This window comes from Lithobates pipiens, unplaced genomic scaffold (assembly GCF_037356315.1).
Source record: "Lithobates pipiens isolate NorthernLeopardFrog02 unplaced genomic scaffold, aLitPip1_a1.2 Scaffold_55, whole genome shotgun sequence".
Classification (NCBI taxonomy): domain Eukaryota; kingdom Metazoa; phylum Chordata; class Amphibia; order Anura; family Ranidae; genus Lithobates; species Lithobates pipiens.
This window is the reverse complement of record NW_027507877.1, coordinates 3,952,937-3,973,295: the sequence shown is the minus strand read 5'-3', so window position 1 is coordinate 3,973,295 and position 20,359 is coordinate 3,952,937. Positions and strand designations below refer to the sequence as shown.

At 45.4% G+C, this 20,359-nt stretch overlaps 1 protein-coding gene across 1 annotated transcript in view; it reads left to right on the top strand.

Moving 5' to 3' along the window:
* LOC143957703 (cytosolic phospholipase A2 gamma-like) overlaps positions 1–20,359 on the top strand; it is a 159,923-nt gene that overhangs the window by 88,353 nt on the left and 51,211 nt on the right. Inside the window, exons 8-10 of the mRNA XM_077467395.1 lie at positions 1,632–1,682; positions 5,485–5,520; positions 9,040–9,144. Coding sequence (XP_077323521.1) covers positions 1,632–1,682; positions 5,485–5,520; positions 9,040–9,144 — 192 coding nt within the window. The remainder of the gene's footprint in view (positions 1–1,631; positions 1,683–5,484; positions 5,521–9,039; positions 9,145–20,359) is intronic.

Genomic DNA, 20,359 nt, shown 5'->3' with positions numbered 1-20,359 from the left:
GATTCTCACTTGCCACCATTGCCTGCTACCAAATGCAGCCCAGTTGCGGCTTGTCATTTGCCACGTTAATTGCCATGTTACTTGCCACCAGATGCAGCTTGTCACTTGCCACATTAAGTCACTTGCCACATTAATTGCCACCAGATGCGGATCGTCACTTGCCACATTAATTGCCACCAGATGCAGCTTGTCACTTGCCACATTAAGTCACTTGCCACATTAATTGCCACCAGATGCAGATTGTCACTTGCCACAATAATTGCCACCGGATGCAGATTGTCACTTGCCACAATAATTGCCACCGGATGCAGATTGTCACTTGCCACATTCCCTCCTGCATTTCCCCATCAGGCCATGGTGGTGGTGGCCCATATCACAGACGGACATTGAAGAGTAGGCACCAGACCAGTCAATGGTACAGCAGGCTCAGCTTGGTCCAGCCACCTGAGGATACAGCAGCATCCACCAAAACTCAGCACAGCAGGGCTTGGCATGGCACAGCACTTCTCTCATCCTCTCTCTGGTTGACGCGCTCCCCAACTGGCCTGCCTCCTTCCTGGGATTTCATTTTTAAGACCCCCCCCTGCTCCCAGTTATCCCTGGATATCATAGTTGGTTTCCCAGTGATGGCCGGATCTCATGTCCTTTACCAGAGTGTCAAGGCCTAAACTCAGTCACAAGCTACTGCCACTGCCATCTTGTGGAAGGAAAATAGTTCTGCAGCCCGTAACATTACATGTGCAACATCTGTTTTTATTGATTTTAAGATAGAGAGAGCATATAAAGATATACTGTACATAATAATGAGCTTAATTGTAACCAGCCCCCCCGCCCCATGTGAATGAGTATGGGGGAAAATGTAAACCTACTCATTCTCAAAGCAAAAAAAAAGATGTCACCCAGATATAAATATACCCAAGTGTTTGATAAGTCCTTTATTAAATAATAAAAATCCTCTTAAAATGTCCATTGTTGTAAATCCATCATTAATCACAATGCCCACTGCTCACCGACTCATCAAAATGAAAAAACAAAAAACTGATGTACCTGGTGCAACAAGACCGACCCTGAATGACCGCTTCCCAAACTGTCTTTATATAATTGAAGTAGTGGGGATAATAGTGACATCATTGTGATCATATTTGGGCAGTGGTGTCATTGCTATCCCTTTGGTGGTGTCATTGCTATCCCCGCCCCTTTGCCTATATGTTTGTTGATTTCTGGCCATGAAAGCAATGTGCCAGTGACAGTGATGGTTGCTAGGGACACAATTGGTGCCAGCACCCGCAACTTACTTGGCAGCCATATGATGCTCAGCTCCGGATGAGTATGGGGGGAGGGGGGTGAATGGAAATATTTGGGACCTTTGTCCAATCATTCAAACGGCCAAGGTTCAAACCAAACCTAGGTAGGCTCCATCCTAGTATTTACAACATAAGAGGACGCATCCCTGATTTTCCCTTAGGGATAATAACCCTGATATAACTGTCCTTGACAGTTGGAGAGAAAACCCATAGTTAAAGAATATGAATGTGTATATGGCTATGTGACTAATAAATACTATACATTCAATTCATAACTCCGATCCTCATTGTATTCAGTACTAATTCTGCCTTTTTTTTTCTCTGCAGGATTGTGGGGAAGTGCTCCCGGCGCTGATTGGGTTAAGTTATACTTTCATGGTAGGTGTTCAACATTTACTGATTAAACCTCCCGTACAAGAAGAGATTCCTGGCTTGACAATCCACACAGCCAACTCCTCTCTAACTAATTGATGCAGCAATTAATAATAGATGATGACTAAAATCTCTATTTGGTGTGACTGCCCCTTGCCTTCAAAACTGCATCAATTCCGCAAGGTAGACTTGCACACAGTTTATGAAGGAACTCAGTAGACAGGTTGTTCCAAACATCTTGGAGAACTGAGCACAGATCTGTGGATGTCGGCTGCCTCAAATCCTTTTGTCTCTTCATGTCATCCCAGACAGACTCCATGATACTGAGGGCTCTGTGGGGGCCAAGCCATCACTTTTAAGATTCCTTATTTACACTGAAGATCGTTCCTAATGACATTGTCTGGATGCTTGGGGTGGTTGTCCACTACAGAATAGAGTTGGGGCCTCCCTGATAGTACGGCACGATGGATAAGTATCTGCCTTATTTGACCAGCATTGAGGAAACCATTGATCGGGCAGTGTTGAGGAGTGTAGACGCAGTGGTCGGCCAAGGAAACTGAATGCAGCAGATGAAAGACACATCATGCTTTCTTCCCATCCACATCGGAAGAATCCAGCACTGCCATCGGCACAGAACCGGAGGAGACCAGTGGGACCCAGGTACCTCCATCTACTGTCTGGAGTAGTCTGGCCAGAAGTGGTCTTCATGGAAGAATTGTGGCAACAAAAGCCTCCTATGTTAAAACAAGGCTAAGTGATTCCACTATGTAAGAAAACCTAGGAAATAATTGTCTGTAGCAGGAGGCAGTTTGTTGGGGGAAGGGCTGGAGAGCGATACAACATTGAGTGTCTGCAGGCAACTGAACCATGGTGAAGGTTCCTTGCAAGTTTGGGGCAAGATTTGGTCAGGATGACTGGTGTTCTCTATGCTGGAAAATACAGGGATATACTTCTCCGTCATGCCATACCATTAGGGAGGAGATTGGCACGAAATTTATTCTGCAGCAGGACAACCACCACAAACATACAGCCAATGTCATTAAGAACTATCTTCAGTGTAAATAAGTACAAGGAGTCCTGGAAGTCATGGTTTGGCCCCCACAGAGTCCTTATCTCACCATCACAGAGTCTGTCTGGGATGACATGAAGAGACAGAAGGATTGGAGGCGTCCGACGCCCACAGAAGATCTGTGCTTCGTTCACCAAGATGAACATGGAACAACCTACCTGCCGAGTTCCTTCAAAAACTGTGTGCATGTCTAACTAGAAGAAGGTAAAGGGGGCAAATATTGATTCAATTTGGATTTCTCTTCTCTTCATTTACTTTACATTTTGTTAATTGATGAAAATAATCTATTAACACTTCGATTTCTGAAAGCATGTTTCATTTACAGCATTTCTTCACACCTACCTAATGACTCAATTTACATTCTTTTTTTTTTTTTTTTTTTATGCCAGTTATTTTCAGTCTCTGAGTCCACCGACATTTAAAAATGACAGTCACATGGGTGAAATAAAGAACCATATCTTGGCAGGTGCAATTCATCCTCCTTGCTGTAGGTGACACTAATTACTGTGCTGCTGTGCTTTAGGAAAGAAACATTGTCTGTAGGCTCCATAGGAGTTATCAGGGGAGCAGTGGTCTGTTTGGACACGGTAACGCTGGATGTCCTCAGCGGCCATCTTTAGTGTTGGCAATTCTAATAAGTAGCAGTTACTTATTGCATTTGGCACCCATTCTGCGAGGGGCTAGTGTAGGAAGAGGAACCATGCTTGTCAGGGGCAGTGAGTTGGCCTCAGGGAAAGGTTCCTGCTTGAGGAGGGAAAGATTATGGACAACGCTGCAAGCTTCACTGTCCACCGCCTGGAAGACTAAATTTCTAAGCTCTGGCAAGTCTCCTCAACAGCAGTTTGTGCCTTCACATCACTAGTCGGCCAACCCTCTTACAGATGCAGCGCCCGGTAATGTAGGCCAGACGTTTGAGACATATGCTGTACTGAGAGATACTGTAAGCCTCCAATGTTACTATAAATGTACTTGTATCGCCAGAGTTACTGAGTTCTGGTTCAAGAGTGTTTGGAATGATTTGTGCAAGTGTGCCGCAGTTACTATCACCATTGTGCCAGTACTAGTGATCGCAGGTTACAGTTGCCTCCTTGACTGTTCAGTTACCTCCCAAAAATACAAGAATTGTTTAACCTTTTCCTCCAATTTGGGCAATTTCCAGCCTCACCCACACATATCCTCAGAGTGTTTAAAGAAAATATGTGCCAAGAGACCTATGTTGGGTGTGATTGCTGCCCTCAACTTCTAGAAGTACTAATGTCATGGTTGTCACTCTAAAGCCTCGTACATACGACCAGATTGTTGGCCAACCGAGCGTCTGATTTTTGTGCGAAGGGCGTGTGCCTGGAACTTGTCTTGCATACTAACGGTACACAATTGTCGGCCAACAAACACAAACGTAGTGACGTACTATGGTGAATTTAAGCTCTTGAGAGCAACCCTTTGGGCCCCTTCTGCTAATGTCGTGTTTGGTGAGCATTGATTCCGAGCATGCATGTTTGTACTTTCCACTTTTGTGTGACGGACTTGTGTACCGACAATACGAATATCAGACAACAGACCGTTGTCTGCCGAAAATTTACTAGCCTGCCATCCAACATTTGTTGGCCGAAAGTTGGACAACAATTGTCAGAAGGAACGTACTAACGGTCAGATTTTAGGACAACAGTCTGTCAACAGACAATCCCCTCCCAACAACCGTACTGTGTGTACGAGGCTTAATGGGTTCAACATTTTCTCAGTCCCTAATATAGTTATGTAGATAAGGTCCTATGTGTTGTCATGCGTTGATGCGTGTAACAGCGCCTTACATTGAGTTAAACAGCCAATGCAATATAAATGGTCTGAAACTCACAGCAACGCATGCAGAAATGGGGCAGGCTTCATTTTATGGCAGGGCAAAGCACAGGCCCCCGTGCTGCATTGCAGTGTATAATATGCCTTTGGGAGGTGCACTGGGCAGCTATTCACAATAAATTCCACCATCTCTCAAATGTGGGATGATGAAACTTCCACCCATGTGCAGGAGTTCAGTCATCCCGGCACACAGGCACCATGCCGGAACGTATACCGAGCTGCGCATGCTCAGCGTACATTTAAAAAAAAAAGTACCTTGTGAAATAAATAGCCTGCCTGCTTACACTTTTCAAAAGAAAAAAATTAGTTCTACTTTAAGGGGTCCAATTTGACAAGTACAGTCCAAGAACAGCTTCATTCAAAATGTCCATATGTTGTTCTTTGGATGTTCAAGAGCTCCCAATCCCCCTGCCCCCCCAATCCCCCCCCCATCCTCCCCCCAATTCCCCCCCATCCCCCTGCACCCCCCTAATCCTCCCCCCAATCCTCCCGTACCTCAAAACATATACCTGCCCAGCAGATCCAATGTTGTCCTGCAGTGATTCACTATTCAGGTTGCCTGCCATCTTGGTCCTCCTCAGCCAGCTTCTACTTCTGGGTTCAGGCAGCCCAGCCCCCAATGGCATGTGAGCTCCGCCCCTTGGCCCATGCTCTGCGCATGGACTACCGCAGACTATCTGAGAGACGGGGGTCTCCCAGGAGGCTACAGGAGCAGGTCATGTCATTATGGACTAGACAAGAATGGTGACGGAATAGAAAAAAATAATAATCAGAAAGAGCCCCCCCCCCCAAAATATAAACTGACTATTGTGATTATTGTATTTTTTTATTGTATTTAATGTTCTTTAATTAAAGATAATATAACAGAATGTATTTGTTTTACAGACATGTACAACGATTTCATCCACTGGCTGAAGGGGGGTAAGAAGTCAACTTTAGACCTCTTGGCAACTCCAGATTACCAGTAAAATTAAAATGTTGGGTACTTCCTGTTGGGAAAAGAGATGTCCAAACCTGCCTGGCCCTATGTGAAAAAGTAACTGCCCCCCTAAACCGAATAACTGCTTGTACCACCCTTGGTGGCAACAACTGCAAACAAGCATTTGCAATAACTGGCAATGAGTCTTTCACATTGCTGTCAAATCTTTTTTGCAATTTTTCAGAATTGTTTTAATTCATCCATATTGGAGAGTTTTGTAACATGAACAGTTTGTTGAAGGTCATGCCACAGCTTCTCAATTGGATTTAAGTCCAGACTTTGACTAGGCCACTCCAAAACCTTCATTTTGTTGTGTTTCTGGAGCCATTCAGAGGTGGACTTGCTGGTGTGTAGGGATGAGCTTCGAGTTCGAGTCGAACTCATGTTCTACTCGAACATTGCCTGTTCGACTGTTCAGCGAACAGTGAACAATTTGGGCTGTTCGCAGCAAATTCGAAAAGCCGGAACACCCTATACAAGTCTATGGGAGAAAGGTAAAGTGCTAATTTTAAAGGGTAATATGCAGGTTACTGTCCTAAAAAGTGTTTGGGGACCCGGGTCCTGCCCCAGGGGACATGGATCAATGCAAAAAAAAGTTTTAAAAACGGCCGTTTTTTTTTTAGGAGCAGTGATTTTAATCATGATTAAAGTGAAACAATAAAAGTGTAATATTCCTTTAAATTTCGTAGCTGGGGGGTATCTATAGTATGCCTGTGAAGGGGCGCATGTTTCTGGTGCTTAGAACTGTCCCTGCACAAAGTGTCATTTGTGCAGGAAAAAAAGTCTTTTAAAATCACTTGCGGCTATTGTCGGGTCCCGTAATACAGAGAACACTCAATGAGTGTTCTCTGCATTAGCCGACAATTCATTCATTCATTGATTAAAAAAAAAAAAAAGCGTGGGGGTTCCCCTAAATTCAATTACCAGGCCCTTCAGGTCTGATATGGATATTAAGGGGAACCCCGCATCAAATTTAAAAAAAAATTGACGTGGGGGTCCCCCTAAAAATCCATATCAGACCCTTTATCCAAGCACGCAACCTGGCAGGCCGCAGGAAAAGAGGGGGGGACGAGAGAGCGCCCCCCCCTCCCTCCTGAGCCGTACCAGGCCACATACCCTCAACATTGGGAGGATGCTTTGGGGGTCTGTGACCCCTCAAAGCACCTTGTCCCCATGTTGATGAGGACAAGGGCCTCATCCTCACAACCCTGGCCGTTGGTTGTGAGGGTCTGCGGGCGGGGGGCTTATCAGAATCTGGAAGCCCCCTTTAACAAGGGGACCCCCAGATCCCGCCCCCCCCTGTTTGAAATGGTAAGGGGGTACAAAAGTACCCCTACCATCTCACAAAGAAAGTGTCAAAATGGTTAAATAAGACAAACACACTTTTGAAAAATTCCTTTATTAAAAATAAAAAAAATAAAAAAAAGATTCCAGCGGTGGTAATCCACTCTTGCTATCCAGCGACGGATCTCCGGGGTCCAGCGATGGATGATCATATCCAGTGACGGGGGATCTCTCAGTCCAGCGCTGTCCATACATCCTTCTTCTGTCTCCACTCTGGAGACACTGCAGAGAGCACAGCGCTGACGTTTCTTATATTAGGAGGGCGGGGCCACCCGTCACCTGACCCCGCCCCTCTGACGCTGGAGAAGGAAGCCAGGGGTTCCCCAGTGACGTGTGGGTGACCCAGCCCCCTCTGATGTAACGCAGGTTTCCGTTTCACAGCCATTTATAGAGGAACGTGTGTGTGGGGAATAGTGCATTGGAACTCCACTATAAATAGAAACCCTGAAGCCCCTAAACCTGCATCAGTGAGAACCCTGTGCAATATATACCCCTTCTGACCGCATGACATGGTGCAGCCCTTAATTAATAGAACAATAGATAGAGAACTAAACAGTAATCTTCCTTAACTGGCAATAATTCATATTTGATTATGATGTTTAAAAATGTTACTGTTGTGGCCATAACCCTTGGCAGGGCGGCCTTAACTTTTGGGTTTACCGGTTACCTCCGCTTGGCTGGTTCTTCCATGTCTAGGGGTTCACAGAGTTATTACCCAACAACTTTGGACGCTGACACCATAAAAGTCCTTTAGAAAAGGTTTTTATTTGCAAGGGCAACATCCAACAAACTCAGGCACCTTGAACTTATCAGAAAGTCTCTAATACCACCCAGAGAGTAGCCACTCACAGCTGGGTGCTTCAAGGCTTAACAAATCTCTAGCCAGAGATTATGGCAGTGAGCACTTTGATCCAGAACTTGTGAAATCTTTGACCTTGAGTAACTCGTAACAGAAGTAAACAGGAACCTTTTTCCTCAGTACCTGGAACGTGCTCTGTCTCCTTGGCAGTACTGGAAAAAGCATGGATTTGTCAGTGTCCTTCACAACCCAGCAACCAGGCACTTCTCAGGATGCCAGCTTGTTGGCCCTCCTCCGAAGAGTCCTCCCCCAGTCACTTATACGAGCTGCGGTGCCTCTCCAAGCCGAGAGCACACCCGGGACACCTTGAATCCTCCCTCAGTTACTGCGCCTCGGACCAGCCGGTTCCAAGACTCGGGAACAGACGGATCCTTACCCCAGACCAGGCGGGTCTGTTGGGGTTAGCCAACTGAAGCATATTGCGGAGCGACAAACGTTCCCGTGACCGGGACCCCTCGTGGGGCTACCCCGGTCCAGAATCAGGAACAGACCATTATGGCCTCACGAACAACCCATGACTTCAACATCTTAAGTACCCTTCCCCAGACTCCACAGCAGGGCCTGGCGCACCCACTAATTGGCTCCGGGAAAGCTGATACCTAAAATGTCCAACCAGGCCTGGTGATGGCCTGCCATGTGCACCTAACTGTACACATGACCGGGCAGAACCCTAACACAGCCCAGCCAAACTGATGTCAAGGTTAAACCTACATAATTACCCCTCAGAACCCCTTTACTGTTCTGAGGCAAAAACTGAATTTGTACATGACAGACACTTTGTCCAAAATGTCATCACTACATTACTGTGAAATATGAACTGCACTTCAATGGGTGAGCACAGGAATCAGGGTAGAGAAGCACTTCAGCAAGGAGTTTCATTACAGGAAGTGTCAGGTCTCACACTACAGACAGAAGTCATGCATAAACCTGTGCAGTGCATGCCTCATGTTTCTGCACCAACTGAAACTGTTGACACAGGATTACAAAATAGGGGGGTCACTGGCATTCTGGTAAGACTCTGGTGTGGATTTGGGTGTCAAATTGGCTATCCCTGGATTTCTTTCCAATCTAACACAAAGTTTTTAGTTGGGACTTTTTTGGCTAAACATTAAACATTTTTTTTTTTTTGAGGTGTATATTGTAGTACATTTCACGGTGTACTCTCTGGACCCCTTTATGGAATTTATCTATATGTTTATTATTTTTTATTGTTAGTAATGGATTGTCACTCATTAATTATGTTTTGACTCATAAGTAGAGTTTATTTATTGCACTTTTTCAATGGTCTTATTCTGTACATGTTATCTGTGTGTTTCACTTTATGCAGATAAATCAAAGAAGTTTAGCCTGGAAAAGAAACTAGGTAGGTAACATTGTGGATGAATTGGTATGGTGTCAGATCATGTTCCTTTTTGTTAATTGGTGGAGGATGCGGGCACAGGGTTAGAGACTTCTTCCCTTCCAAGACTTTTCAATATCACTGGACTCCAGAACCCAATCCAGGAATTACCAATCCTGCAGAAAACAGTGAAACCAGTGTCCTTCACTACAAATGGACACCCTGAAGCCCTGTCACAATAGATAGATAGAAAGATAGATAGAGCACTAAACTAAACAGTAATCTGCATTAACCAGAAATAATGAACCACTTAATGACCAGTGACGTACCCGTACAATGCTGGGATTTCATTGGTTATATCAGGATGATGCCATTTTTTAGAGCCGACGGTCAGCTCTCTTGTAATAGCAATCGGAGCGGCCAACTATCTATGCAATTGCTATTACAATTGCTGTCCCACCAGGTGACCCGAGCGACCAGCTGGTGCACCCGCAGGCTCGCCAGACGACCACCTTCCATGCCATTCTTGGGCTCTCCCATCCCACCGGATGACCCAAGTGTCCAGCTGATGTTTTTTTTTTTTTTTTTAATTGTTTATTTATAAAGTTTTTTCCAAAAAAGAAAAAGGTACAATACAGTATAAAGAAAAAGCATTTCAACTTTCGATAATACAAAGCCATGTATATAGAAACGTACAAAATTGAGCGTACATACAGGTATGTTCATAAAGTAAGCATCTTCCAACCATGGATCATTCAAGTGCAATTAGCATACCATATCATGTGATAAATGAAAGCGGAAGAGGATATATAGTTACGTACAACAACAATACAGGGAAAAAAAAGAAAGAAAAAGATAGCAGGGTACAACTTAATCAGACGTTTGCATCATGGGAATCAGGAGGTTTAAGGGTTAGCAGACTCAAGGGGGAACTCAGAGTCGTCCCATTTCTTCCATATTTTATAAAAAGAGGGTAGTGTATCTTCCGTTTTAGCAGTCAAGTGTTCCATCCTACGTATATCTGCCATTATGGAAAGAAAAAGATGGAATGTGGGGGGAGTGGTGGATAGCCAATGTCTAGGAATTGCTCTCTTAGCGGCCAGAAGGATAAAGGACATCAGGTTGCGCGAGGGTTTAGACAGTCTCGGAAAAGGAAGGCCTAGAAGGAAGTGCATGGGATTCAGAGGGATAGGTGACATTAGTACCTTTTGTAAAAGATCCTGAATTTTAGTCCAATAAGGGCTAATAAAGGGGCATTCCCAAAATATATGGAAATGAGAACCTACAGACTCGCCGCATCTCCAGCAAATATTGGAGATGGCTGGGTTGCGAGCATGCAGCAAGTCCGGGGTCCTGTACCAAAACATCAAGATCTTAATAGCGGTTTCCCTCTGCACTACACAACGTGACATTTTGGATGTAGATTCCCATATTTTACCCCAGTCTAATAGAGAGATTGGTCGTTGCAGTATGCGGGACCATTTTTTCATGTAATTATGAGTGAGTTCCGTTAGAGGTGGGGTTTCCTGTAGGATTTTGTATATAGAGGAAATCTGTTTGGTTTCATAGGGGCCGTTGGCACACAGGGCCTCAAAATCAGTCGGTTTCTCCAAAGAAAGAGAGGGGGAGTTAGAGTGGAAGAAATGTTTAAACTGTAGGTATGAGTATAGAAGGGAGGTCGGCAAGTCATATTTTGTTTGCAGATCCGAGAAAGGCATAAGTTTACGTGTAGCCGGATGTACGAGATGTCGCAACTGAAAGATTCCCGCCTGCGTCCAGGGAAGCATCCTTGTATAAGACAGACCATCGGGTATATCCGGGTTAAAGAGTACATTTAGAAATGGGGGACATTTAGAGGATAGGAAAAACTGCTCCGCACATCTCTTCCAAATGGAAAGGGTGAAAAGCATTGGTGCTAGGCATAAGGATCGCAATTGAGGCATAAATTTAGCAGAGGAAGGCCATAACAAATAGCACAGGTGTACTGGAACAGTGACCCCCATCTCAAACTCAGCCCACCTGCTCGGAGCCTTTCTAGAGATCCAGGAAGTCAATACCCGGAGGTGAGAGGCGTAATAGTATTTAATGATATCTGGCGCCGCCAGTCCACCTCTAGACTTTAAAGAGTAGACTACGGAGCGTGCAATCCTATGGGATGCATTATTCCATATGAACTTGAGGCATTTTCTTTGGAGAAGTTTCAATTGCGACATTGGGACTGGGATAGGAAGTGTTTCAAATAAATACAGTAATTTAGGAAGTATTGACATCTTAAGGACATTAATTCTACCGAGGAGAGAAATAGGAAGAGGGGACCACAGATTTAAGAGACGGGTTATTTCTGCAAACATGGGAGGAAAATTTGCTTGATAGAGGGAGTCGTACGAGGAAGTAAGATGAACTCCTAAGTACTTCAAGGAAGAAGGGCACCAACGATAGCTAAAGGAGCGTTGGAGGGTGTCAAGCAATGCTGGTGAAATGTTAATGGGTAGACCTTCTGTTTTTGACTGGTTGATTTTAAACCCTGAGAGAGAACCAAAGGTGGAGAGAATTGTCTGAAGGGAAGGCAAGGATATGAGGGGATGGGTGAGTGTCAGTAAAATATCGTCAGCAAAAAGTGATAGTTTGTATTCTTGTTGTCGCAACGATACCCCCCCGGATGTCTGGGTGAGACCTGATGGCTGAAGCTAGAGGTTCTAAGCTTAGAATAAACAACAGGGGTGACAAAGGGCACCCCTGTCTAGTGCCACTGGTGAGGGGGAACCGCTGCGACAAGTATGAGGACAATTGAACCTGAGAGGAAGGTGTAGAGTATAGAGCTTGCAAGGCTTGTATAAAGGGTCCTGAGAATCCGTATCTGGAAAGGGCTGCAAACATAAACGGCCAACTTAGGCGGTCAAAAGCCTTTTGTGCATCTAGGCTTAGGACAATGGCGGATTGCTTGGTTTTAGTCAAAAGATCTATCAGGTCTATAGTCCGTCGTGTATTATCACCTGCATGTCGCGTTGGGACAAAGCCTACTTGGTCTCTGTGAATCAACCTCGGTAGTAGTGGAGAAAGTCTGTTGGCCAGTAGTTTAGTGAAGATCTTATAATCCGAATTTAATAACGCAATAGGGCGATAATTATCTGGGAGTGACGGATCTTTACCCGGTTTAGGAATGACGGTTATGTGTGCATGTAGGAACTGTGAATGTGGGACAGAACCTTTGAGCAAAGAGGAAAATAAAGTCTGCAAGTAGGGATTTAGAATTGGAGCAAAGATTTTGTAGTAAATATAAGGGAGACCGTCCGGGCCCGGGGATTTGTGAGCCGGCAAGGCTTTAATCACCCCCGCTATCTCATCCACAGTAATAGGGGCGTTGAGCGTGGAGTTTTGTTCAGTGGACAGTTTGGGTAGGTCTATGGAGGACATAAAATCATCAAATTTTGTCTGGGAGAATTGGGACGTAGAATCTGAACTTAAGCAGTTATAAAGTTTCTTGTAAAATTCACCAAATACCTGGGACATAGCCTTAGGGCAGTGGGTAGGAGTGCCGTCTGATCGCATCAAATGGTCAGGTATCGAAAGGAAGGGGCGTGATTTCAGTCTATTAACAAGCATTCTATGTGGCTTGTTTGCAAATTCATAGAACTTTTGCCTGGCCCATAGCATAGATTTGGAAATCCTGTTCATGTCAAAAGATTTGATGCGGTTCCAGAGAGAGGTAACTACTCTCAGTCGTTCCACCGTGGGGGAGTTGAGTAGGTGCATCTCTGCGATTTTCAGTTGAGCAAGGAGATCAGTTTTGAGTTTGATGGAGTCCCGCTTAAGGCGGGATCCCGCAGAGATGCATTCACCCCTGAAAAAAGCCTTATGGGCCTCCCACAAGGTGGAAACCTCTGCAACCGATCCATCATTTAGGTGGAAAAATTCAGATAGTTTTTGATGCAATTGGGTTTGGATTATTGGGTCTTTAATCAGAGATTCATTAAGACGCCAATGGCAGGTCTTGGGGGTGGAGGCCGTCAAGACAATGTCAAGTTCAATGGGTGCATGATCCGACCAAGTAATGGGGTTGATCTCAGAAGAGACAATATATGGAAGGAGAGGGGCAGTTACAAAGAAGTGGTCCAATTTGGAATACATCTTGTGAGCAGGAGAGTAAAACGTATAGCTTGTCTGAGTAGGGTGTTTCACTCTCCATGTGTCAAAGAGGTTGTGCGATCTAGTTAGTTTACGGAATGAGGAGGAAAGCTTCTGGACCGCGGTCCGTGGGGTGTCTTGAAATAGGGCTCGTCTATCCTTAGTCGGGGACATGCACACATTGAAATCTCCCCCTATAATCACAAATGGTTGAGAAAACGATTGGAGTTTCTCCAAAACTTTTGTAATAAAACCAATCTGACCCACGTTTGGAGCATAGATGTTAGCTAAAATGAATTGAGTGTTCAGATGACTACAGCTCAGGAGCACAAAACGACCGTGTGGATCCAGATAGGAAGAGAGGATGCGTAGCGGGCAAGAACGTTTAATGAGAATTGCCACACCAGCCTTCCCAGAGGGATCAGAGGCTAAATAGGCCAAAGGAAAATGCTTAGATGCGAATTTAAAGGATCCACCCGGTCTGAAGTGGGTCTCCTGGACCATGATCACCTCCGCATTGGAGGTCCTGAACTCTTTCAGAGCCTGCCATCTCTTGCTGATGGAATTCAGGCCCTTCACATTACAGGAGTATATTCTAAGAGCCATAGTAAATCAGACTCGTGTATAGCTAGCGTACCATAGTTTGTAAACCAACAGTAATATAACCTTAGTGCAACATGTACATTAACAAGTAAATATTCAAGTTGAAATGGTATCATAAAAAAAACATTGGTGACCAAAAAAGGGTCAGAAAACAGGCTTCTGTGAAGTGGGAATGAGAATCTATAAAAAAAAAGAGAAAAAAAGAAGAAGAAAAAAACAACGGAAAAAATAATTTGAAAACATTTTTGGAGACCCTGAAGAAAAAAAAACTTCAGGGAACCCAGGCAGCAGCCTGGGGTATTAGTAAGGGACATGGCAGACCATGCGTACCGACGGTAGATTCCCGTCTCTTCAAAGAAAAGTAGTCAGCTCCGTTCAATGGATGGTTAGCAGTTAAACAAAAGGATTGTAAGCTATTGTAAGATTGGTAAGGTTGGGAAATGCTCAAGAGAGCCTTGAAGAGGGAGCCCCCTCAGGTAGGAAATCTGGCAGGATTAGCTCGTTGAGGAGTGGAGAAGGACTTCTGCGGTCGCCGACGTACGGGGGTCCATATCTTGGCTGGAGTCGTCAGAGGCTTGGGGTTTTGGATGGGAAGCTGTAAGTCCTCCTCAGGGATGGGTGGGAGACCTAGGTTACGAATGAAGGCTTCGCTTTCAGAAAGGTCACGTAGGGAGAATTGGGCGCCATCTTTAGATACAGAGAGACGAAATGGAAACCCCCAGCGGTACGGCACTTGATGGTTTTGTAAGTGCGTGGTAACTGGGTGGAAGCTGCGTCTTTTCGCCAGGGTGATAGGGGAGAGGTCGCTGAAAATTTGAATCTTGGCTTGTTTAAAGTCAATGCGAGACTTGTTGCGAGTTGCGGTAGTGAGGGCTTCCTTACTCTCATAATAATGAAAACGGACAATGACGTCCCTGGGGTTAGAGCCGAGTGGAGGTTTAGGAGCCAGAGATCTGTGAGCCCGGTCAAGACGCCAATCGATATCTGGGATGTGGGGGGCCAAGGTGACAAATAGGCTTAGGAGGTATGGGCGGAGTTCTTTATCACTGATAGCCTCAGGTACTCCCCGGATTCTTAGGTTCTGACGCCTTTCTCTGTTCTCCAAGTCCTCTTGTTGGAGCTGGAGTTGGGAGGCCGTGTGCTTCATAGCGGCATTGTCTTCCTCCAGAGCGTGTACATATTGGGTCAACTCGTTGAATTTGTTCTCCAGGGTGTCTGTACGTTCTCCGAGTTGATCTATTTCCCCACGGAGTTCGTGTGCTATTTTACCCACCTCTCTAGCTCTGTTATGGGTCAGGTCCTGGAGCAGTGATTGAAGCTCAAGGTCCAACACAGCTACTGTCACCATAGCTGATGTATCGGAGAGTTGTGTTGGGTGGGACCTGAGGTCCGTCTGAGGTGGTTGTTCGGCTGTGGGGAGGGAGTCGGTAGGGACTGGTGAAGACGACGCAGCATTCGGGGTCGGGGATTGTGACTTATACAGGAAGCGCTCCATGGTTTTATTAGGTGATGGTGGGATAAATCCACGGTAAATTTCTTTCTGGAAACCAATCTTTCCCATAAGCAGCTCGGAAGTAGCTGACCAGCTGTGGTGTCGCTCCTGGATCTAAAGAAGCTGTGGACGCTGTACAGGAGCTGCAAATGTAGGGACGGGGACCGAAAGTCTACATGACTTCCATCCTACATGTCACGCCTGAGACCCCTCAGTACCAGAGACCCTGCGTGGGGCGATTCAGACCCGGAGGAGTTAGGAAGGGACCTAAAGGCCTGTAGCCGGGTGGAGCAAGATGGCCGATGTATGTGGTTATGGGGAATAAACCCCTATCTGCACTGGTACAGGGTAAGTTGCCTGCAGGATACCTTGAGACAGGCCAGTGTCTGGTGCTGTATAATCGGGATGGTCCAGGGAAGGCAAAGTAATGAGGCTGATAACTCATGTCAGGGTGTAGCAAGATGGCTGCTTCCTACCTATGTCCTGGCTGACCGACGTAGTAGGCTTGGGAGCAGAATCCGCGGTCCCACCGACCACGTGGGAATGGGGTGCCCAGCTGTAGAGCAGTCCAGAAAGAAGATGCAGGTGTAGGGGAGCCGGTGGATCCAGAGAACAGCGGAGGAGTTGCTGCTGGGTGGGCCAAGATGGCCGCCGTTTCCCTCAAACAGGCCGGAGCCGCGGAATCCACTCCAGGCGGCCTGGTTCCAGGAGATCGCCGCGTACCCGAGCCTCAGCGGACCCCCGTCAGGCCGAAGAACAGCCACGAGAGGGCCCGGATGGCAGGAGGCAGCGGCGTCCTTTCCGCGGGGTGTACCAAGATGGCCGCCGTATGCTCCGACTAGGCCGAAGCCGCGGACTCGCGCAGCAGCGGCCGCGGCGAGTGCGCGATCCGCGTCTCCGGTGCCCAGAGGTCCACAGATACCGAGGGATCCGCACCGAGGACCAGGTAAGGACAGAGGGACCCGAGAATCCACCACTTAGGCCTTCGGAATGCCGGAGCTCACAGCCAGAGCGTCCACTCAGCTCAACGTCTGGCCACGCCCCCCAGCTGGTGTTTTTGCCGGTTGGCCAGACAGCCAAGCAATGCCAAGATTGCCTTTGATCGGCTGTTCGTGATAGTAACCTGGAAGCAATGACATCACTTGCGGTTTACTTGGATGTCAACGGCACCATTTTTTACAAATAAAAATTATTCAAAAACACAGATCTTGGTGGTTTGAATACTTTTAAGGGCAGAGGAGGGATTTGAGGTGTTATAGACCCCATATCTCTCCATAAAGAGGACCTGTCACCTCCTATTACTGTCACATGGGATGTTTACATTCATTATAGACCCCAGATCTCTCCATAAAGAGGACCCGTCACCTCCTATTACTGTCACATGGGATGTTTACATTTATTATAGACCCCGGATCTCTCCATAAAGAGGACCCGTCACCTCCTATTACTGTCACATGGGATGATTACATTCATTATAGACCCCGGATCTCTCCATAAAGAGGACCCGTCTCCTCCTATTACTGTCACATGGGATGTTTACATTCATTATAGATCCCGGATCCCTCCATAAAGAGGACCCGTCACCTCCTATTACTGTCACATGAGATGTTTACATTCATTATAGACCCCGGATCTCTCCATAAAGAAGACACGTCTCCTCCTATTACTGTCACATGGGATGTTTACATTCATTATAGACCCCGGATATCTCCATAAAGAGGACCCGTCACCTCCTATTAATGTCACATGGGATGTTTACATTCATTATAGACCCCGGATCTCTCCATAAAGAGGATCCGTCACCTCCTATTACTGTCACATGGGAAGTTTACATTCATTATAGACCCCGGACCTCTCTATAAAGAGGACCTGTTTAACTTACGGTCACATGGGATGTTTACATTCATTATAGACCCCAGATCTCTCCATAAAGAGGACCCGTCACCTCCTATTACTGTCACATTGGATGTTTACATTCATTATAGACCCCAGATCTCTCCATAAAGAGGACCCGTCACCTCCTATTACTGTCACATGTGATGTTTACATTCATTATAGACCCCAGATCTCTCCATAAAGAGGACCCGTCACCTCCTATTACTGTCACATTGGATGTTTACATTCATTATAGACCCCGGATCTCTCCATAAAGAGGACCCGTCACCTCCTATTACTGTCACATGGGATGTTTACATTCATTATAGACCCCGGATCTCTCCATAAAGAGGACCCGTCACCTCCTATTACTGTCACATGGGAAGTTTACATTCATTATAGGCCCCGGATCACTTCATAGAGAGGACCTGTTTAACTTACTGTCACATGGGATGTTTATATTCCTTGTGATAGCAATAAAAGTGATAAAAAAATAAAATAAAGCAACAGTGTAAAAAAAATTAATAAATTAATGATTAATTAAAAAAAAAATTAAAGTGCCCATGTCCCCCCCCCTCCCCCCATACTAGTGTGCAAAGATGAACACGTGCATCAGTCCCATATGAACACAATCAGCAATCATCCTACACATGTGAGGTATCGTCATGAACATCAGAACCAGACCTCCTGTGTAAATCTAAAGTGGTAACCTGTAAAGGCTTGCTTTTAAAATGTCACCTATTGATAGTAAAATGTTCATTGTTTGTTGCCGTTGTATGGGCTTGAGCAATTTGAAAGCATGACAACTGTAAAACATAAATATATCTGTATTTATTTATTTATTTTTGCATACTGCCACCAGTCAGTTTGCCTAATCACTGCCAAACTGCCACATAGTCTGGTGATAATATGTAAAAAAAATATGTAAAAACAACAAATTTTATTTAATTTCTTCATTTTCCAAAATACTGTGACAGAAAATTATAACTTCAGAAAAACTCACAACAAATCTTACTAAATACCTTGGGTGTCTACATTCCATAAAGGGGTAATTTGGGGGGATATTTGTATTGTCCTGGAATTTTAGGGCCTGAAGAAATGAGATCGGCCGTCAGTACATCAGGACGTACATCAATTTTCAAATATATCCCATATTAGATGGGAGATTGAGAAATACAAAGTAACATTTGTTGTAAACATTGATCAGATGGGAGAAAGAGGTATACAAAGTAACATTGTTTATAAACATTGATCAGATGGGAGATAGAGAGATACAAAGTAGCATTGTTTGTAAATATTGATCAGACGGGAGATAGTGAGATACAAAGTTAATTGGTTAGGTTAGGTTAATTGGCTTCTGTCCAAAAAAAAAAAAAAATTGGCCCTAGTATATGAATGGGGACATTGGATTGTGGGCTCCTTGAGGGTAGGGACCAATGTGAGTGTGCAATGTACAGGGATAGGGACAATTGCAGACACTCTCTCAGGTTGAACTGGATGGACTGGTGTCTTTATTCAACCTTACTAACTATGAATCTATGAAAAAAAGTAACATTGTCTATAAACATTGATCAGACGGGAGAAAGTGAGATACAAACTAACATTGTTTATAAACATTGATCAGATGGGGAGATAGAGCTACAAAGTAACATTGTTTATAAACAGTGTTTACAGGTAAAAAAATATATTTTTTGCTCATTATGTATTGCTGGTTTATAGGCCGGACATATACTAATATATCTTCTTCATGCTTTTTTTCCTCCATCATCAGTGCAGTGTATGGAGATCATGGCTTCTATGGAGGAAGGGTTATGGATGGACACAATAATACAACCATTCAGGTCATGGTGGGCTAAAAGGAACCATATTTAATCACCACTGTTTCCTGGCAGACTCCATGGCAGCCTACGTGTGGGTTCACCCCGCCTCCTCTCCAATGCTATACGACCCCATACCCATAAATTTAAACTCACCGCTAGGGACTGCGTTTCTTTTTTGCCCTCCTCCATGGACTTAGATTTCCTGCTTGGCGTCCAGCCGGGAGGACTCCGGATTCCGGCATACCATGTATACGGTGCAAGCTCAGGGCCCAGCCATGGGGGGGCAAGTGGCTGTTCAGGCACAAAATAGCCCAGTGGTGGTGGGGAGATTGCCTCTGTATGCCTAGGATGGATGTTCTGCAAACAAATCAGCTAGCAAGGTCTGCTGTTTTTATTTCCTTCTCCATGGCAGCGTTTTTGTTCTTCTATGTTTTGTCTCCCCGCTTCTTCCTTTGTGGGCCCTGTAGATGCCTCTCATGGCATCTGTAGCGCTTCTGCATTCCAGGACACCGCAGCACTTCTGGGTTGCGGTCACCATTTGCTTTTGTGCATGCATGAGGCCTCTGAGACACCAAGGCTTGGCTCGCGCATGCATGGAGCTGCGGAACATCCAGTGATTGCACAGGCGCCGTTCAGCGGCCCTCCACTGTGCAGGCGTGACGTCACTCGGGTGGGGGTTTTAAAAAGCTATCAGTCCCTGCTAAAATTGGGATATCCTGTGGGCAGTGAGCAGAAGCTTTCCCGAGCCTAGGTATTGTTTGGGACAAAGTAATGCCCTGTACACACGGTTGGAAATTTTGACGGAAAAGGTCCGATCAGATTATATTGTCGGAAAATCCGATCGTGTGTGGGCTCTATCGGAATTTTTCCTTCGGAAATTCCAACGGAAAAAATTTGAGAGCAGGACCTCAAATTTTCCGACAACAAAATCCGATCGGACTTTTTTCGATCGTTTGTAGAGAATTCCGATCGGACAAAGTGCCATGCATGCTCAGATCAAATTATGAGACCAAAGCTATTGGCTACTAGCCGCAGCGTAGTCCCGTCGTAACGAACGAACATCATCACGTTCCAAACTATTGGATTTTCCCGACAACTTTGTCCGAACGTGTGTATGCAACCCCAGTTTCGGACAAAATCCGTCGGACAAAATCCGTTGGAATCAATCCAACGGATTTTGTTGTCGGAATGTCCGACCGTGTGTACGGGGGCTAAGCCTTTGTGGGAGAGCTTGCAGGGTTCTTTATAGGGGAAGTTTAAAAAAAAAAGAGAAAAATCTTTTTGGCTTCTCTTGCTGGCTCCCCAGCTTATCCTAAGGTATCCC